The 18,777-nt window shown below is 37.8% G+C and overlaps 2 protein-coding genes across 4 annotated transcripts in view; one reads left to right on the top strand and one right to left on the bottom strand.

The window, feature by feature from the left end:
* LOC106072519 (sodium- and chloride-dependent glycine transporter 2-like) overlaps positions 1 to 8,631 on the bottom strand; it is a 50,438-nt gene extending 41,807 nt beyond the window's left edge. The window contains exons 1-2 of one of the 3 annotated variants that reach the window (XM_056013878.1): positions 8,608 to 8,631; positions 6,898 to 6,994 (exon numbers count right to left, since the gene is read on the bottom strand). In XM_056013878.1, the coding sequence (XP_055869853.1) occupies positions 6,898 to 6,903 (6 nt within the window). In that variant the 5' untranslated portion in view covers positions 6,904 to 6,994; positions 8,608 to 8,631. Of the gene's footprint in view, positions 1 to 2,017; positions 2,173 to 6,897; positions 6,995 to 8,078; positions 8,573 to 8,607 lie in introns of those variants that run through there. The other 2 variants (XM_056013877.1, XM_056013879.1) reach the window with 2 other exon arrangements.
* LOC129923301 (histidine-rich protein PFHRP-II-like) lies at positions 8,587 to 10,466 on the top strand. Its single transcript, XM_056013571.1, has 2 exons — positions 8,587 to 8,667; positions 9,057 to 10,466. The coding sequence occupies exons 1-2, from the start codon at positions 8,587 to 8,589 to the stop codon at positions 10,464 to 10,466; spliced, it is 1,491 nt and encodes a 496-aa protein (XP_055869546.1).
* The last annotated feature ends 8,311 nt before the right edge of the window (positions 10,467 to 18,777 follow it).

The following is an 18,777-nucleotide window of genomic DNA, read 5'->3' as shown; positions in this document are numbered from 1 at the left end:
ACAAACAGGAAATGGCTTTGTTTCATATATTTGCGTCAATATCCGAGAAATGATTTTGTATTATTTCTAAACTTTGAAAACTAAAGATCATTACTTTTCTAAGAAAGAAAAGATTGATTGGGGCGACTTCCCTTAGAGCCTGAAAAAAGAGTTTACGTACATAAAAATCTATATATATTGTTGTAACCCTGCCTTGCAGTGCTTGAGGTGCGCACTAGCGCACTGGTGAACGTAAACAGAAAGACACTAGAATGGAGAGAAGAACAGTGCATCAGGAATTGTGAAGAGTCTGAATGTTTGGGAAACTAAGAGGCCAACTTTTGTGCTGCCTGAAGGTTGTAGAAGGGACCTGGAGCGAAGCGGGGAAGGCTGTCGTTGGTCCAACATTCGGGTTAAGTAGCAAAGGACTGGTATACTTAGTAGTAAGACTCTGAGGAAGCTGAAGGATGTTATGTGTTTACACCCTAGTGAATAAACACAACTATTTATTTCCTGTTAAACTGTGTTGAGTTGCATGCCTTTTCGTTGAGTGCCTAACCTAAAGTTACAACAATATATAGGTCTGTGAATCGATCAATCGCGGATAAGAATTTATTTCCGGTTTCCAGTCTAGATATAATATATACGTCTATGATTTAAATATAAGTTTATAGTCTATAAACTAATATGTTTACAAGGTACGCGATTATGTCGAACAACTATCGAAACCTTTCTTTATGGTTACGTTATCTTTTTGTAGAGCTATAGATTATATCTTCCATCATTGTTAAACTGTTGTATGTTTCTAAAATGTTTTACATGATTCGAAAATCCCTTCCTAGTCCAAACCTCCCGCAGGACGACGGGGGATGGCAGCGGGCTGGGTATGAACTCGGGACCATCGCGAAGATCGAAAGACAGTCCAGCGCGCATACCTCACGACCAGGCTGACCAACAGAGCCGTGGCTCATATTTCTCTTCAGAGCTACAGACCAGTGATCTCCATTCGGAACAAAAAACATCGACGAAAAATTACACAATATGCAGGACATAAAAGATCAATACTTTTCACAGATACACTATTAAAGATGTGTTCTAGTCATGGGTTAAACCAATCCATATCTTCGCCACTTATATCCCCTGAGAGATAATTATGTCACAATTTAGGTTATCATATCACTGCATATTTGGATTATTTCCTGTTAGTTTTCCATTAACCAGGAATAGGATCGATTCAAGAGTATTCCCGAAGACAGTGGTTACGAGACAACTGACACCCAATGAAGGACAGAAAGGAGGACAAGGACTTACAAAGAGAGGACCAAAAAAAAAAAAGAAGCACAAGGCTTATAATTTAATTGATAAAACATGTCAGTAAATCCCACTAGTATCTTAAGAATCATATTTACCACAAGGAAAAGTTTTTGTTTTAAATTATATGCTTTTGTGTAGCGCGACTCATTTGCTATAAGCGTTCTATGGTCTTATCCCTTTTCATGACCAGTCGAGATGGGGGTGGGGTATCTTGGAGAAACACAACTTAGCTCGAGTCGGGATTTGAACGCAACCCTTTTGCTATGTAGTGAATCGTTTTTTGTTTGTTTTACCTCTAAGCCACAGACCCCAAAACGAAATTTTGGATGGCTGCCTGGTCGTGCGGTTTGCGCGCTGGACAGTCGTTCGGATTTATCGACGGTCGAGGGTTCAAACCCTGCCTGTGGGAGGTTTGGACTAGGAAGTAAACTATCTTCAACTCTGAAGGAACATCCGAAACATGTAAAACATTTGACAAACAAGTCACAGATCTTAATGAGCACCAACAAATTTTATATAAACAAGATTGAAGACCTCAGTTCACGATGGAGTTTGTTAAAACAAAAAGTTAATCTTTCTGTCCTGCAAGTTATTTCAAGGTACAGTTATTTCAAGTTACAGTTATTTCAAGTTACATCTTTCACGTTAATATCCTAATTTTTATATTGTAAATACGAGTTTCAATATTCTATGATCAGTTCAAACATATACTGTTTAATCTTACCATTGAAGACTATCTTTGAAATATATTCCAGAATCCAATCATTCGAATGAATTTACGATGAACAATGAAAAGATAAAAGCGGTAAGTTTAAAAACAAATGTGGTCTGTGAAATTGATTCGGTTCAAATCTCTAGTAATTTGTCTAAGGAAGACATGTTTTGAAATGAAGGGGGGTGGGGGGGGGGAAGAATTGTGTTTCATTTTTTTTAGTGAAAATTTGTCACGTCTGCTCAGGCAGGTGTGAAGTTTGTCAGAAATCTGGACATGGAGTTGAAAGACACGCTCTATAATCAACGGTTGTCCTGACATGATTCCCCCCTCTCTCTCTTGTCTCTCTCTCTCTCTCTCTCTCTCTTTTTTGTCTTAATTTGTTTAAATAATAATGAGTTCCTTTTATTTCTTTTTTTTTTTAAAAAAAAGCTTATCAAATTTTTAGTCGCGCATGAATTGTTGCAGACTTGAAGGGACTTGATTTTCTTATCTTTTATTTTCGACCTTCTTTCTTCCCTTTTATTTTGTCTGCGTATTCTAGAATTCTAGATTATAGGTTTGTTTTTTTATTCATATGTAAATTTCGAATATCCAAATAGTGTCGGCCTCAAGGCTGCAGTTTTTCCAATAAATTTGTGATAGAATTAACCATGCAATTGTTCTATTTGATGACTTATTGTGCATTGTCAATTGCTCTTTTTGATGACTTATTAGGCATTGTCTACCGCTCTATTTGATGACTTATTGGGCATAGTCTATCGCTTTATTTGATGACTTATTAGGCATTGTCTACCGCTCTATTTGATGACTTATTGGGCATAGTCTATCGTTCTATTTGATGACTTATTGGGCATTGTCTACCGCTCTATTTGATGACTTATTGGGCATAGTCTATCGTTCTATTTGATGACTTATTGGGCATGGTCTATCGCTCAATTTGATGATTTATTAGGCATTGTCTATCGCTCTATGTGATGACTTATTGGGCATGGTCTATCGCTCTATTTGATGATTTATTGGGCATAATCTATCGCTCTATTTGTTGACTTATTGGGCATAGTCTATCGCTCTATGTGATGACTTATTGGGCATTGTCTATCGCTCTATTTGATGACTTATTGGGCATTGTCTATCGATCTATTTGATGACTTATTGGGCATTGTCTATCGCTCTATTTGATGACTTATTGGGCATGGTCTATCGCTCTATGTGATGACTTATTGGGCATTGTCTATCGCTCTATGTGATGACTTATTGGGCATGGTCTATCGCTCTATGTGATGACTTATTGGGCATGGTCTATCGCTCTATGTGATGACTTATTGGGCATTGTCTATCGTTCTATGTGATGACTTATTGGGCGTTGTCACTCCTAAAGGAAAAAGGGCAATAAGTAACAGAAGAGTCTGCACGGTACTTTTGTTAAGACTTTGTCGCCAATTTTTACTTAGTATAATAGAAGACGAAGATCAAATAAACCTGAAATAGTGAAGGACCATCAGAGATTTACCGATAGATAGATAGATAGATAGATAGATAGATAGATAGATAGATAGATAGATAGATAGATAGATAGATAGATAGATAGATAGATAGATAGATAGATAGATAGATAGATAGATAGACAGATAGATAGATTCAACTGAGTTTCTTAGTACTCTTTGGCTCACGCCGGAAAAAAATCAAACGAGGAACCGTGACTCATGACACTTTGATCTAAAGCCAGAAGAGGCAGGTACCATCTGGGCGTATCCAGTGTCTGACGAGACAGATGGGGGCCATAATCAATGCATCGATAAAGTCCTCGCCATGATTCTGACAGATCTCAACAAGAACAATGGGGCTCTTTTAGCTTTTGTGCGTATAACTAGCATCGATGGTGTTCCAATAAGTCACGTGTTCGTAGCTTTAAAAAAATCTTTTGATATTAAATTTTCAACCCGAACTTTGGTCTCTTGCTATAGAAAACCTTTTTTAAAAATTAAAAAAATAAAAATTTTAGGCCTTTTCTGATATAGAGGTGGGGTGCTAAAATGGGTAGCTATAGCGGGGAGGAAGCAGGAGATAAGAAACTGAACAGGAGGGGTGTTAGAAAAACTATTGCTTAAGTCGGTGGCCCAGATAAATGAGATAACGAAACAGAGTACATGATAACATAGAACAGGGGTTCTCAACCTGTGGGGCGCGACCCCCTTGTGGGTCGATTGACCGTTTGCGGGGGTCGCTTAAGACCATCGAAAATATGGATTGTTATTGCCTACTCTTCTATTGCTGTATGTGTGTGTCAGGGGGGGTCGCGGCTGAGTGGGGGGGGGTTGTAAAAAGGGGTCACCGAGCTTAAAAGGTTGAGAACTGCTGACATAGAACATTTCTGAAGCTCAACCTAACTTAGAACATTTTGTAGACTGAACATAACATAGAACTATTTCACATTCACAAAACACTTCTTAGAGAAAACATCAAACAAGCAAAATATAATTTAAAAAAAAAACTTTTAAAAAAGAAGCATAAGAACTCCACATTTGCAACTATATCTCTAAATAATGTAGAATGTATTTCTCCTTTTTCGAATTCAAACAAAATAATTGATAACCAAAAATTTATTTGACTTTGTTTGTTAGGCTCGATAAATCATTGTGCAATGTTTCTGCTTCATCCGTGAAGGGGGTGTGGTAGAAATGACGTCATCAAAATTTGTATCATGGAGGCAGACTGACTGATATAAGCTTTAAAAATATCATTAAAAAAAGGTTATATTGAGCGTAGTTGTATAAATTAGTTTGGCTCAGTCATGTAAATTAATGTGTAATAGATCTAGAGATTTCTAGACTAACAATAATAAATCTGTGGACCTCATTCACCAATCGCGAACAAACAACATTTAGCCACGTGGTTCTCTATCTCTTCTATACAAATTACGCAATCCATAAAGGCTATCACGTGATACGTTTTTTTTTTTCATTATCAATATTATCACGTGGCTAAATTTTGGTTGTTTACGATTGGTGAATGAGGTCCATTGTTATAGTTTAGAACTATGTCATGCTTTTAATTTTCTCAATACGCTATGATGCTGGACCAGTTGAGAATGGGGTGGGGAAGAAAGAGGGGGTGCTTTTTAAATGCAGTTATTTAAAAAGCAAATAGGTGAACGACCTGAATTGAAATTCGAGAGCTAAAGCCTCCTCAGTCTTTCAAGTCAATACACTAACAACCATGTCAGCAAATCGCGTGTGAAAATAAAAAGTTTTAGAGTTATCTGTTATTAGCTTCAAACTTTAAAGCGGCAACCTACAAAGTATAAAGGGGGCTAATTCAGCTTATACCATGACCTCAACCAAGTACAATTTCTTTCCCTTGTTCAGATACCAAACAAAATAATTAATTACCAACAGTTAATTGACTAATTGGTTTCATTTTGTTTATTGATTCTTGTTTTTGTTAGGGCAAAAAAAAAATTAATTGTGCAAAAATTCAGATTTGGTGTGGGAGAAATAACGTGTACAACCGTTTTACCAGACAGACAGACAGACAGACAGGTGAGTTGATATAAGCTTTGTTAAAAAAAACAAACAACTAAATTTTCCGTTACAATTTTGTTTTAAAGTGTGTTGGAGGGAAAAGTTGTGCAAATCCATTATAATACGTGGCCTCCTTAAGTCGCTAAACGACTTTGAGATGAATCCCTGGGCAGGAAATATGTTGCCCACACAGCTGTCCTCCCCCCCCCCCCCCCGCGTCCACGCAGCTGATGTGCCCAAAGGAACGTAAAGTGCCTAAACAGTTTGGGATCATTGGGATCAAAAGGCCTCGCCAGGGTGTTGCATTGTGTTATGACAGCTGAATAAGGGTAAATGCTCCTGATTTAGATTTTCTCAGTGTTGACTCCCAAAGTCTTTCGCTTTTTGTTGGAGTATAGCCAGTCGAGATTTGAATTCAGAATTAATTGTACTCCTAGATAGCCAGCCAAGGCTAACAAGCCTCCTAATGCCCTAGTAAAGTAAAAAAAAAAAGTAAAGTTCCCGTTTCCTACCTTGTGGTCTATAGGGCAGATGATGTAAAGGTCATCTGATTCTGTGGCCTACGGTTAACGAGGGTGTCATGTGGCCAGCACAACGACCAACCGCCTTTACTTTTCCCCCCAACTAATGTCAGGTACCCATTAGAGCTGGGTGAACTCAGAGGCGCCCGAAGATCCCGAAATTAAAAATCGCAGTCTTCACCAGGATTCGAACCCCGGACCTCGGTTCGGTAGCCAAGCGCTTTACCACTCAGCCACCGCGCCTCCTAGGCTTACTTGTTAAGTTACTCGCCTCTATATCTCTTTTCCAGTTGGTTTCGCCGGACCCATTATACAATTATTATAATTAAACTAATCTCAAATTTAAAGTGACTTTATGATAGAATGCAAAAAAAACAAAAACAAAAAAAAAAACGGAAAATAAAACTAAAAAAAACGTAAATAGTTAAAAAAAAAAAAAGTAAATAGAAAAAAAAACGTAAATATTAAAAAAAAAACGGAAACTAAAACTAAAAAAAAACATAAATAGTAAAAAAAAATAGTAAAAAAAAAACGACAATAGAAAAAACGTAAATAGTAAATAAAAACGGAAACTAAAACTAAAAAAAACGTAAATAGTAAAAAAAAACGGAAACTAAAACTAAAAAAAACGTAAATAGTAAAAAAAAAAACGATTTATTTCCGTGCAGACGATGCTTTGTAGCTATTCTTTCATGACTTTTCTTGTACTACCACGCGTATTTTAGCAATTTTCGAACGCCGAATCTTTGAAGTACCGTGTCGAACCAAGAGTGTTTCGCGTCAGGAGTAAGTTATCACGTGATACCAGTTATAAGCATAAAACTTTTGTTTGAAGCAACCTACTCACCTCCATGATGGTTTCAGGATGAATTCGTCACTTCCGTTATCACAAACGAGTTCGCTTTATTGAATAAAGCAGACTAATGTCGTGAACAGAACCATAACTGACGAGAGAGAAGAAAAAAACGAAAAAATCTGTTTTTAAAAGTCTTTTTACCAGACATACAGAGAGTTGGTCTAAGCTTTGTAAAAGTAAGATTTGGGTATTGGTCATTCTTTGTTGAGAATCGTTAGCTATTATCAATATTTATAATAAAAATAATAATTCCTATTAGAATACTTCAAAGCCCCTCAGATAGTTTGTAAAATGTTTTACTTATTTCGGATGTTCCTTCAGAGTTGAAGATAATTACTTCCTAGTCCAAACCTCCCGCAGGACGACGGGGGATGGGAGCGGGTAGGGTTTGAGCCCTGGACAATCGATAAGTCCGAACGATAGTCCAGCGCGCTAACCGCACGACCAGGCAGCCATCCGTTGGAGTTGAAGAGCTCTAACAAGGTTGTGGGATGTCAATATGAGATACAATGAAATGGTATCGACGAAAACAATGGCATAATGCAAAAAAAAAGTTTGTCCTCGGTAGACAATAGCTTCGTCTGCGTTAAAGTTTGCAAAATATGTAGGTCACGGAGCAACCTTACCAATTGAAGTGTTGTACTCATACCTAATCTTCCAACTTAAAGACAATCCTTTCTGTCCTGTTTTCTGTTAACAAACGTATGAGTTTTCTGGAGATTTTAATAATTTCAGATTTACATGAGCTCCTGGAAAATCAGGAGGCCAAGTAATAAAGATTTAATTTAATTATTTACACCTAGAACTAGCGCAGAGCCTATAAAAGTGCGGGGCCCACAGCGGCGCATATGTTGAAGTGGCCTAAGGCCGGCCAGGACCCCAGGAAGCCAAGCGCTTAACCACTTGGCCACCCAAGCTAATCCCGTTAAAAACTTTTACAAACACTGTAACCGCTTGATTAATAACCAACAAAATCTAGACTTAGGCATCGTAAGTTTTTAGATTTTTTTTCACTCTCTTAATATATATTCTTTTAACTCTTTCTATCCTAACTGACGATACAAACGTTGTTTCCATCAGAATGTGGTAAATAATTGCGGAGAGAAAGAGTTAAGCCACAGTAGTATTGAAATCTATATGAGTATTTAAATTTAGAGAAAAAGAAAACTTACACATTGAGCCTGCTCTCACCAGTGCTAAGTGGCAAGAAGATTTAAGAAGATTATTTAGACAGCTTAATCCAGATTATTTAGTCCTTTGCAGAATGACACACTCAAGAAAAAGAGAAAAAAAACAACCTAGTCAACTCCCGGGACGCTAGTGACTAGCCTATTAACACGGCACAGTATCCGTAACTATAGGGCGCTGGAAATATTTATATTCTTCTCTCAGACTGGCACCATGAGAGTTTAAACGATTGACAAATATCTGGGAGTTATCTGGGAGTTTTCGGTGCGAGAGAGAGGGGAGAGGGGGGGATTGAGCAAGGTGAGGAGGGGCTGCTTGATTAGGCGAGGGAATGGCGACACGCTTGAGGAGGGGGGGGGAGATTAAAAGGGGTGGTACAACTAAGACCTTAACTATTAACAATATTCGCTTTATTCAGATTCATGCTTTCTGGTTATTGAGACGTTATGACTTTAAGTTACAACTTATCTTATAGCTGAAAGAGATTCCTCAATGGACATTATAACGTCGTACCTAACCCAAGAGTCCAATGTTGTCATTTGTGTCTATTACAGATTAGCTCTTCGCCATTTCGTTGGTTATCATGAGTACCGTCTCCCCCCCCCCTCGGCATTTCGACTTCTTAAACTTTGACCCCCATTTCTTTTGCTCCATCCTACTCCCCTCCCCCTAACCAAAAAAAAACGTTAAGATTGTATGTGATAATTTCAAACATTGTTATAGCTTGTACCCAGTGGCGTAGCCTCGGATTTAGTCTGGATCATTTGAATGAGTTACTCGTTGAAGATTCTCAGTAAATTTTCTAAACATAGAATTTAAAGCAAGACAATAGAGCTTGTATTAGGTACAGTGGTTTAGAAAGGTTCTCGCAGGCCCGGGTTCAGTCCCCCCTCAACAAGGTAAGTTGAAAGTGACTGAAACATACATTGAATCATGCTGCATCACATGCTGAGGACAAACAGACATTGAACCATGCTGCATCACATGCTGAGGACAAACAGACATTGAATCATGCTGCATCACATGTTGAGGACAAACAGACATTGAATCATGCTGCATCACATGCTGAGGACAAACATACATTGAATCATGCTGCATCACATGTTGAGGACAAACAGACATTGAACCATGCTGCATCACATGCTGAGGACAAACATACATTGAATCATGCTGCATCACATGCTGAGGACAAACAGACATTGAATCATGCTGCATCACATGTTGAGGACAAACAGACATTGAACCATGCTGCATCACATGCTGAGGCCAAACATACATTGAACCATGCTGCATCACATGCTGAGGACAAACAGACATTGAATCATGCTGCATCACATGTTGAGGACAAACAGACATTGAATCATGCTGCATCACATGTTGAGGACAAACAGACATTGAACCATGCTGCATCACATGTTGAGGACAAACAGACATTGAACCATGCTGCATCACATGTTGAGGACAAACAGACATTGAACCATGCTGCATCACATGTTGAGGACAAAAATACATTGAATCATGTGGCATTACGTGCTGAGGACAAACAGACACTGAAACATGTGGCATCACGTGCTGAGGACAAACAGACATTGAACCATGCTGCATCACATGTTGAGGACAAACAGACATTGAACCATGCTGCATCACATGTTGAGGACAAACAGACATTGAACCATGCTGCATCACATGTTGAGGACAAACAGACATTGAACCATGCTGCATCACATGTTGAGGACAAAAATACATTGAATCATGTGGCATTACGTGCTGAGGACAAACAGGCACTGAAACATGTGGCATCACGTGCTGAGGACAAACAGACATTGAACCATGCTGCATCACATGTTGAGGACAAACAGACATTGAACCATGCTGCATCACATGTTGAGGACAAACAGACATTGAACCATGCTGCATCACATGTTGAGGGCAAACAGACATTGAACCATGCTGCATCACATGTTGAGGACAAACAGACATTGAATCATGCTGCATCACATGTTGAGGACAAACAGACATTGAACCATGCTGCATCACATGTTGAGGACAAACAGACATTGAACCATGCTGCATCACATGTTGAGGACAAACATACATTGAACCATGTGGCATCACGTGCTGAGGACAAACAGACATTGAACCATACTGCATCACATGTTGAGGACAAACAGACATTGAACCATGCTGCATCACATGTTGAGGACAAACAGACATTGAACCATGCTGCATCACATGTTGAGGACAAACAGACATTGAACCATGCTGCATCACATGCTGAGGACAAACATACATTGAACCATGTGGCATCACGTGCTGAGGACAAACAGACATTGAATCATGCTGCATCACATGCTGAGGACAAACAAGGTTAAAGCTCTGACTGAATGTTTCTGATGCACATTTTTTAAAGATCGAGCATTATCTTGAGCCCAGGACGAAAAAATTTCTAAAAACAAACAACAAAAAAAAAACATAATTGATGAAAGAGTCTATGTTCAAATTCCCCCCCCCCCCCCATATCAGTGTAAAACTGTGAGTGAGGCTTGTGAGTGAGGCTGTGGTTCAAATCCTAGAGCCCTACTCTGAAGAAACCTTCCCGAACATACGTAAAGTAATTTAAGGTGGCATTTGCTTTGAAGGTAGAGGAACTAGCCATTTTTCGTTTGGCACGCTTTGTTTGCAGAGCTGAGACCAATGCTCTTTCGCTTTTTTGGTCACCATCTTTCTCCTCATTCTTCTTCTTCTTTATCTTCTTTATGCAGACTGAGCCAAGGCAACACTGCGTGCTGATTATTTTCATGTGTTCATCACAGAATCTCTCCACTCAGTGCTTTCTACGGCTATGTCTTCCAAGTAGTCAATAAAAGTTCCAACACTACATTATAATTAGGATGGCTGTCTGGTCGTGCGGTTTGCGCGCTGGACTGTCGTTCCGATTTATCGATGGTCCCGGATCCAAACCCTGCCCGCTCCCATCCCCCGTCGTCCTGCGGGAGGTTTGGACTAGGAAGTAATTATCTTCAACTCTGAAGGAACATCCGAAACATGTCAAACAAACAAACAATTACTCTGAAAGAAAAACAAAACAAACAAAGAAAAATTAAAGACCAGAAAACGTCACACATTCTAACAAAGGATTTCTTTACCCCCAAACTCCAGGCCCACACCCTCAAACATATCTATACATACACACGAACACACTGATAGGCTGCAAGAGTTCATTTGCATAAATTAACTCGGCATTTACTCCAGAACACAGCCTCAGCTTTACACCTGCTGGCACTATCACGTGACCGTGATAATCAATTTCCCGCCAACACCGACTAAACTAATCTAACCAACAAGTCATTTTGGATTTTAAAAAAATACTTGCGAATCTTATAAAAAAAAACACAATCACAACTAATTTGGCCTACAAACAAAGTTGACCCTATAGGAAAACACAGTTTTTAACACACACAGAGAAAACAACAACACAAATAAACATATTGTTGTCAAAAAGAAAATATATAGATTTGAATAGCATCAGAATTGCCTTTTAATTATTTTTTTTATTTGACGACAAAAAGATTTATTTTTACAAAGTTCATATCAACTCTGGTAAAAAGTTCATACACCTTATTTCTAATAAATTTTCAAAGCATTAGGAACAAAACAGCAGACTTAGAAATTTTATTAGAATGTGAGAAACCAGACATAATTGCAGGCACAGAAACTTGGCTACATCCTGAAATTTATAATGCAGAAATTTTCAATAGTAATTATGAAATTTTTAGAAAAGATAGGGCTGATAATCATGGAGGAGTTCTTTTAGCAATAAAAAACACTCTTATAGCAGAAGAAATTACCTTACCTAACTCAAAAAATATAGAATCAACATTTTGTAAAATTAATACCACCTCAACATCCCTAATAATAGGCAGCATTTACAGACCACCAAATTCTAGTTTAGAATACATGCAGGAACTATGTAATCAGATTACGACACTTAAAGAGACAAATAAAAATGCAGTTTTTTGGATTATGGGTGATTTCAACCTACCTGATATAAATTGGAAAACACTAACCATAGATAAACACCAAAACCTTAAGGACATAAATGAGCTTTTCATAGAAACTTTACACAACCTAAGTTTAGATCAAATCATTAAAAAGCCAACTAGATTAAACAACACATTAGATCTCTTCTTAACCAACAGACCTGGATTAGTAGTTGATTATGATATTATCCCTGGTCTATCAGACCATGAGATCATAAAAATACACAGTCAGATAAAAGCAGTAGCCAATACAAAACCCAAAAGAAAAATCTTACTCTGGAATAAATGTAACCTAACACAACTACACCAAGCTGCATTAAACTTTCAACAAACATTCTTATTAGAAAAAGACATTAACCAACCAGTCGATGACCTCTGGAATTTTATTAAAAACCATCTTAAAAGCATTATAGAAAATCAAATACCAACTAAATACACATCAAACAAAATAAATAAATGCTGGTTTAATAATAGACTAAAGAAGCTTTGTAAACAGAAGGAAAACCTATATAGAAAATTTAAAGAAACTAATGCAGAAAGAGTTTACAAAAAGTATATAAAAATTAAACACTTAACCCAAAAAGTAAGCAGACAGCTGCAGAGTGAATACATAAACAATGTAATATCTAAAGACAACAATAAAAACCTATGGTCATACATTAAGTCTAAGAAAATGGAAACAACAGGCGTAGCGCCATTAAAAGATGAACATAACATAATACATAATGATAATGAAACTAAAGCAAACATTATAAACAAATACTTTGCATCAGCATTCTCAGCCCCAGGAGACAAAGACATATTACTGAATTTGAACCAAGTAGACAACATAGAAGATATAGTAGTACAAGAAAATGGAATTCAAAAACTATTAGCCAACACCAAACCAAATAAAGCTTCTGGACCTGATGGTATTCCAGCTAGATTACTCAAAGAACTAAGTAATGAGCTAGCCCCAGTGTTCAAAATACTCTTTCAGGCTTCACTTAACCAGGGCAGAGTACCAAAGGACTGGAAAGAAGCTAATGTCACCCCCCTATTTAAAAAAGGAGAAAAATCTGACCCAGGAAACTACAGACCAGTATCACTTACCAGCATCACATGTAAAATCCTAGAACACATAATATGTAGCAACATCATAAACCACTTAGACAAACATAATGTCCTCACACCATACCAACATGGCTTTAGGAAATATAGATCATGTGAAACACAACTAATAGGACTAATTGATGATTTTTCAAAAGGTTTAGATAATAGTGAACAAATAGATGCTATCTTACTAGATTTTTCTAAGGCTTTTGACAAAGTTCACCACCATAGTTTGCTTAAAAAATTAAAATATTTCGGCATTAATGGTCCACTGCATCAGTGGATTAAAGACTTTCTGATAGGGAGAGAACAAACTGTAATAATAAATGGCTCTAAATCAACACCGATAACAGTAAACTCAGGTGTACCTCAAGGAACAGTCTTGGGTCCACTACTATTTTTAATTTACATAAATGATTTACCAAATTGCATTAGTTCAGGAACAAAAGTCAGATTATTTGCAGACGATTGCATAATATATAGAACAATAAAAACAACACAAGACACAGATATTTTACAAAGAGAATTAGATGAATTACAGAAATGGGAATCAAATTGGAGCATGTCTTTCCACCCAGAAAAATGTCAGTTGTTAAGAGTAACAAAAAAACTAATACAAATTAATTCCACTTATCTTATTCATGGCAAACCAGTAACACAGACTAAAAACGCAAAATACCTAGGTGTTATAATAAATGAAAAACTGTCATGGAATCCACATATTGATGAAACTACAAAAAAATCAAACAAAGCATTAGGATTTATTAAAAGAAATTTCTATAAATCAAATAAGAACATAAAACTAAAATGTTATTTAACCTTGGTTAGGCCAATAATAGAATATGCATCCTCTGTTTGGGACCCCTCAACTCAAGAAAACATTAAGAAACTAGAACAGACACAAAATAGAGCAGTGCGATTCATAACAAACGAATATTCACATATGACTAGAGTAACACCTTTAGTAAAATCACTAAATTTAGAAAGCCTTCAGGACAGAAGGCTTAAAAGTAAACTAGCAATCATACATAAAACACTGAACCATAATCTTCAAATACAAAAACAAAATTTAATAAAATACTCTGAAAGACACAAAGATAAAGGCACATTCCTCGTCCCATATGCTAGGACAAATTTGTACAAATACTCCTTCTTCCCTAGTGCTATTAGAGCATGGAATGGGTTGCCTGAGCTAGCCAGGAAAACCAGTGACTTGGCAGAATTTAAGTCATTGGTTAATATGCATGACTAAATGCATGACGCGTAGGACGTAATCATCTTCTTTTTTTGAAGTAACGTCTGTATTATATAAGATAAGATTTCTCCCAGACCCGAACTCGGATCTAGCTGAAATTTCGCACAATTATTTCTTTTACCAGTTAGTTAATTAACTATTGGTAATTAATTATTTTATTTGTTATCTCGAGCTAGAGAAATAGATTGTACGTGAGTGATGTGGTCGTATTAATTGAATAAGCCCCTTTTACACTTTGTAGGTCGCCGCTTTCAGGTTTGAAGTAGATAACTATAAAACCTTCTATTTTTATAAGCGATTCGCTGAAATAGTGGTTAGTGCGTTGACTTGTGGAGGCGTTAACCCTCGGGTTCGAATTTAGGTCGCCTACCTTTTTTTTTAATACATGCATTTAGAAAGCGATCAACCAGATACCCATTTCTTTCTCCCCACTCCTTTCCTACTGGTCCAGACAAGTGATAGGATCATAGAGTATAGAGAGAACTAACAACATGGCTATATCAGCTCCTGGTAAAGTTCTGCTTTCGGCTTTATTGATGCTTGATTTAAACCTCAAAGTAAACAGTATATAGTCGATCTGGCTGTGCGTTTTGGTACCTGGTGCGTGTCGCGTAGTTCTTCTGGATCGTTTTTAAGGGAATAAGGTGTGAATACAGTGAGTTTATAGCTGCTCTAAGAGCCTCATTCTTCCGTCCCATATACAAAAACGTCTATCATTTTCTAACCATTGCTCAAATGCACCCTTTCCTATCCTGGCATTCCAGTCTCCCATTAGTATGAGGATATCCATTTTCGGAACTTCCTTGATTTCATTGTATACTTTTTATTTAATTAAGTCATGTCCACGAAGACCTTATTTGGAAGCATGTTAATTCTTCTTCCATTGGATTTTGTTTTACTATGAGATGTATACAGAAATGTATGCTCATATGGTAAAACTATAAACATTTCATAGCATGACGGTGGTCAGGGATCGTACTCTGGATTATCTAAATAAAAGTCCATAGAGAGGATACCACGCGATCAGACAGCCACCAGATTAAAAGGGGAAATAATTAACAACACTAAACAGTAGCATGAGGCAGACAGAGAAAGCGATGGGAAGACAATATAAAAGAATGGACGGACCTGCCATTGAAAGGGGTTCTAACTAAGGCCAAAGATAGAGGAGAATGGAGAAAGACGGTCGACAAATCCTGAATGGTGCTCCAACCGTCAAACAGACTAAGTGATAGGTAAAGGTAATATATATATATATATATATATATATATATATATATATATATATATATATATATATATATATATATATATATATATATATATATATATATATATATATATGGCTTGCTTAGAAAACAAACAAAAAATGAATGCTAGAGAATCCCTCCGCTCTCCTCCCCTTGTCTCCTCTACTCTAGTATGAAATGGATAGAGGGAATGTACGAACAACACTGAGAGATAAACTGCAGTAAAAAAAAAAAAATTGAGGAGTCATTGAGGACGTTCATTGAAGTGCTTTTATTTGGCCTTACCACTTCATGCCCACGTGACACAGCTCGACACATTTGATTGGACAGTCTCTATAAAACTCTTGATGGAATATTTACAATGTACGAGATACCCCACTTTATATCAACCTAGACCTAGAACTATGACCAGCCTAGAATGCGCGCAGACAAGATGGGAACATCAGTTTATTGCGCTTACAAAATGACGGCATGTCTGTAAATAGACAAGGGCGTGTCATGTCTTTTGTTGCTTTTATATCAAGCTTATTATCAGCTGTCTGTCTGTCTGCCTCCCCACCAGGGAGGGCAAACTCCATCCACTAAACAGGCTTTAAGTTTTCATCTAGCCCTGGCTATAATTCAAAAAACATAAATGGAAAAGTGGTTTGAGTGCTGGGACAAGTCCCAAAAAGCCTGTGGAGTCTGGGAGCGCATGAGGCGCCCTGACCGCACTTCCCCGTGTTGGAGGCTGTCCAGGCCTGAGCAAGCTATTATAGCACAGTGCAGAACATGCCACTGTCCTGTTGGCTCATATTTCTAACGGCTATCGACAAATTTCGATTCACGGTGCCCCCATTGCGGGGAAGAAGAGGAAACCGTGCCTCATATTCTGTTTGACTGCCCCAGACTTGCTAATCTCCATCTCGACAGGCCTGGGAAACCCAAAATTCTCGACCTGTATGGTGACATGAATGCACTTCGCAAGACAGCAGGGTTTCTGTCCAGGGCTTTTGCAAGAGAGGATTTAAGCCTCTCAAGCCCTCACTCAAATGCAGTTTGATGAGGATGATGATGATTTCTGAAGATGATGATGTAATTTCAGATGTTGAATGTAAAAGAAGCTCTAGCCAAGGTGAAGGACATGTTGCGACGTGTCAGTCGAATGATAGACTTGAACATTTTAGCGGATTTTTCTTCTTGGCATGTGTCAATGTTATATGATTTACGAAGGGCATTATCCAGAGCAAAAGGAAAAGTACACCTGTTGTTAAAAGAATGGCTCTGATGGGGACGATTTAGTCTCATAACAGCAAAAAAACAACAACCCTATATTCTTTTGTTGTCGACTATCTTCAACTTAATGTATAGAAATGAAATAGAAATGTGTGACTTAATTTATTGCGCGGTTGAAATATTAACTCTTTCTCTCCGTAATTTCTTACCACATTCTGGTGGAATCAACGCTGGTATCGTCAGTCAGGAGAGAAAGAGTTAAAAGACGTATGAAGAATTAATCTGTATTGGAAAATTGAAAAGGATGGCATCCGGCTACAAATACCATTGACAAGGAAGTCGTCGCCATGATTGATGTAAAGTAGAAAAACAATGGAAGGATATATTGCACGAACTGTTTCTATAAAAGCAGAGCATTTGACATTTTGGACTATATTAACAACGAGTCTTTACTGAATGAAAAATGTTCACGAAATGATGGAAATGTTATCTAGGTAAAACCCATAGCTCAGCGGTTCTCAACCTTTTAAGCTCGGCGACTCCTTTTTACAATCCCCCACTCTGCCGCGACCCCCACCCACACAGCAATAGAAAAATAGACAATAACAATTCATTTTTTCGATGGTCTTAGGCGACCCCTGGCAAATCGTCAATCGACCCCCAAGGGGGTCGCGACCCACAGGTTGAGAACCCCTGCCATAGCTGAAAGTACATGTGTAACGTGAAATTATTATTTTTTTTAGCAAACGACGTAAAAGGCTATCAGAGTCAGTATGACTGAAATCATCTTTGTATAGTGTTTGACAACACACCTGACATAGCACACCTGACATAGCACACCTGACATAGCACACCTGACATAGCACACCTGACACTAGCACATCTGACATAGCACACCTGACATAGCACACATGACACTAGCACACCTGACATAGCACACCTGACATAGCACACCTGACATAGAACACCTGACACTAGCACATCTGACATAGCACACCTGACATAGCACACCTGACACTAGCACACCTGACATAGCACACCTGACATAGCACACCTGACACTAGCACACCTTACACTAGCACACATGACATAGCACACCTGACACTAGTACACATTGATAAGATTCAATATTTTTTTTTTTAATTTTGAAGGAGAAAATAAAAATCGAACGAGATCAACTTAATATCTTAAAATGTCTAGAAAGGGGTGTGTGGTTGGATTGATAAGTGGAGCTCAAAGATATGAAAATGCAGCTTCAGTGTCTGGAACCATGGAGGAGTACAGGAAACTATTAAGAACTATCCACAATGTAATGTAATGGATGTGTATAACATTCGAGTAGTTACCTAATGTCTTCAAGATTCATCTTCAGTAAATACGTCTTTGCTTAGCATTTGGTTTTTTGGTACAATCGAAATACTTAATTCGTTCGACTAGAGGCGCAACTTAAGATTCTTTTATTTTACCTATCTTTACTTTTTTTTTTTTTTTGGGGGGGGGGGGGGGTATACTAGAGGGCCAAAGATTCACAAGACTATGCCTATCTTTAAACTATTGACGCAGTGGTGACTAATCAAACCTTTTCTTTAACAAAAGCATAACATATTAGCGCAAATTGTTATAAAAAAAGACTCTTCTTAAAAAAACAAAACAAAAAAAATGTGATTCAGAAGAAAAAAAAATAAAAACAAGAAGAAACTGTCAGGCTATCCCAAGATACTGGACTCCCTATTTAAGAAGAGAAAAGGGTAATAGGCGATAGTATGCCGCCCACGCCTGATCCGGTTCTTTCTGTGGTCTTACCGTAGGCAATGGGCTCATAAACCTACCC

The sequence above is a fragment of the Biomphalaria glabrata genome, chromosome 16 (genome assembly GCF_947242115.1).
Source record: "Biomphalaria glabrata chromosome 16, xgBioGlab47.1, whole genome shotgun sequence".
NCBI lineage: Eukaryota > Metazoa > Mollusca > Gastropoda > Planorbidae > Biomphalaria > Biomphalaria glabrata.
The sequence above is the reverse complement of the archived record's forward strand: the minus strand, read 5'-3'. Positions and strand labels throughout refer to the sequence as shown.

Coding starts and splice junctions, on each gene's coding strand:
- LOC129923301 (XM_056013571.1), top strand. CDS start 8,587: ATGGACATTATAACGTCGTACCTAACCCAAGAGTCCAATGTTGTCATT. Junction 8,668..9,056: donor GATTAGCTCTTCGCCATTTC/GTTGGTTATCAT, acceptor GAGGACAAACAG/ACATTGAACCATGCTGCATC.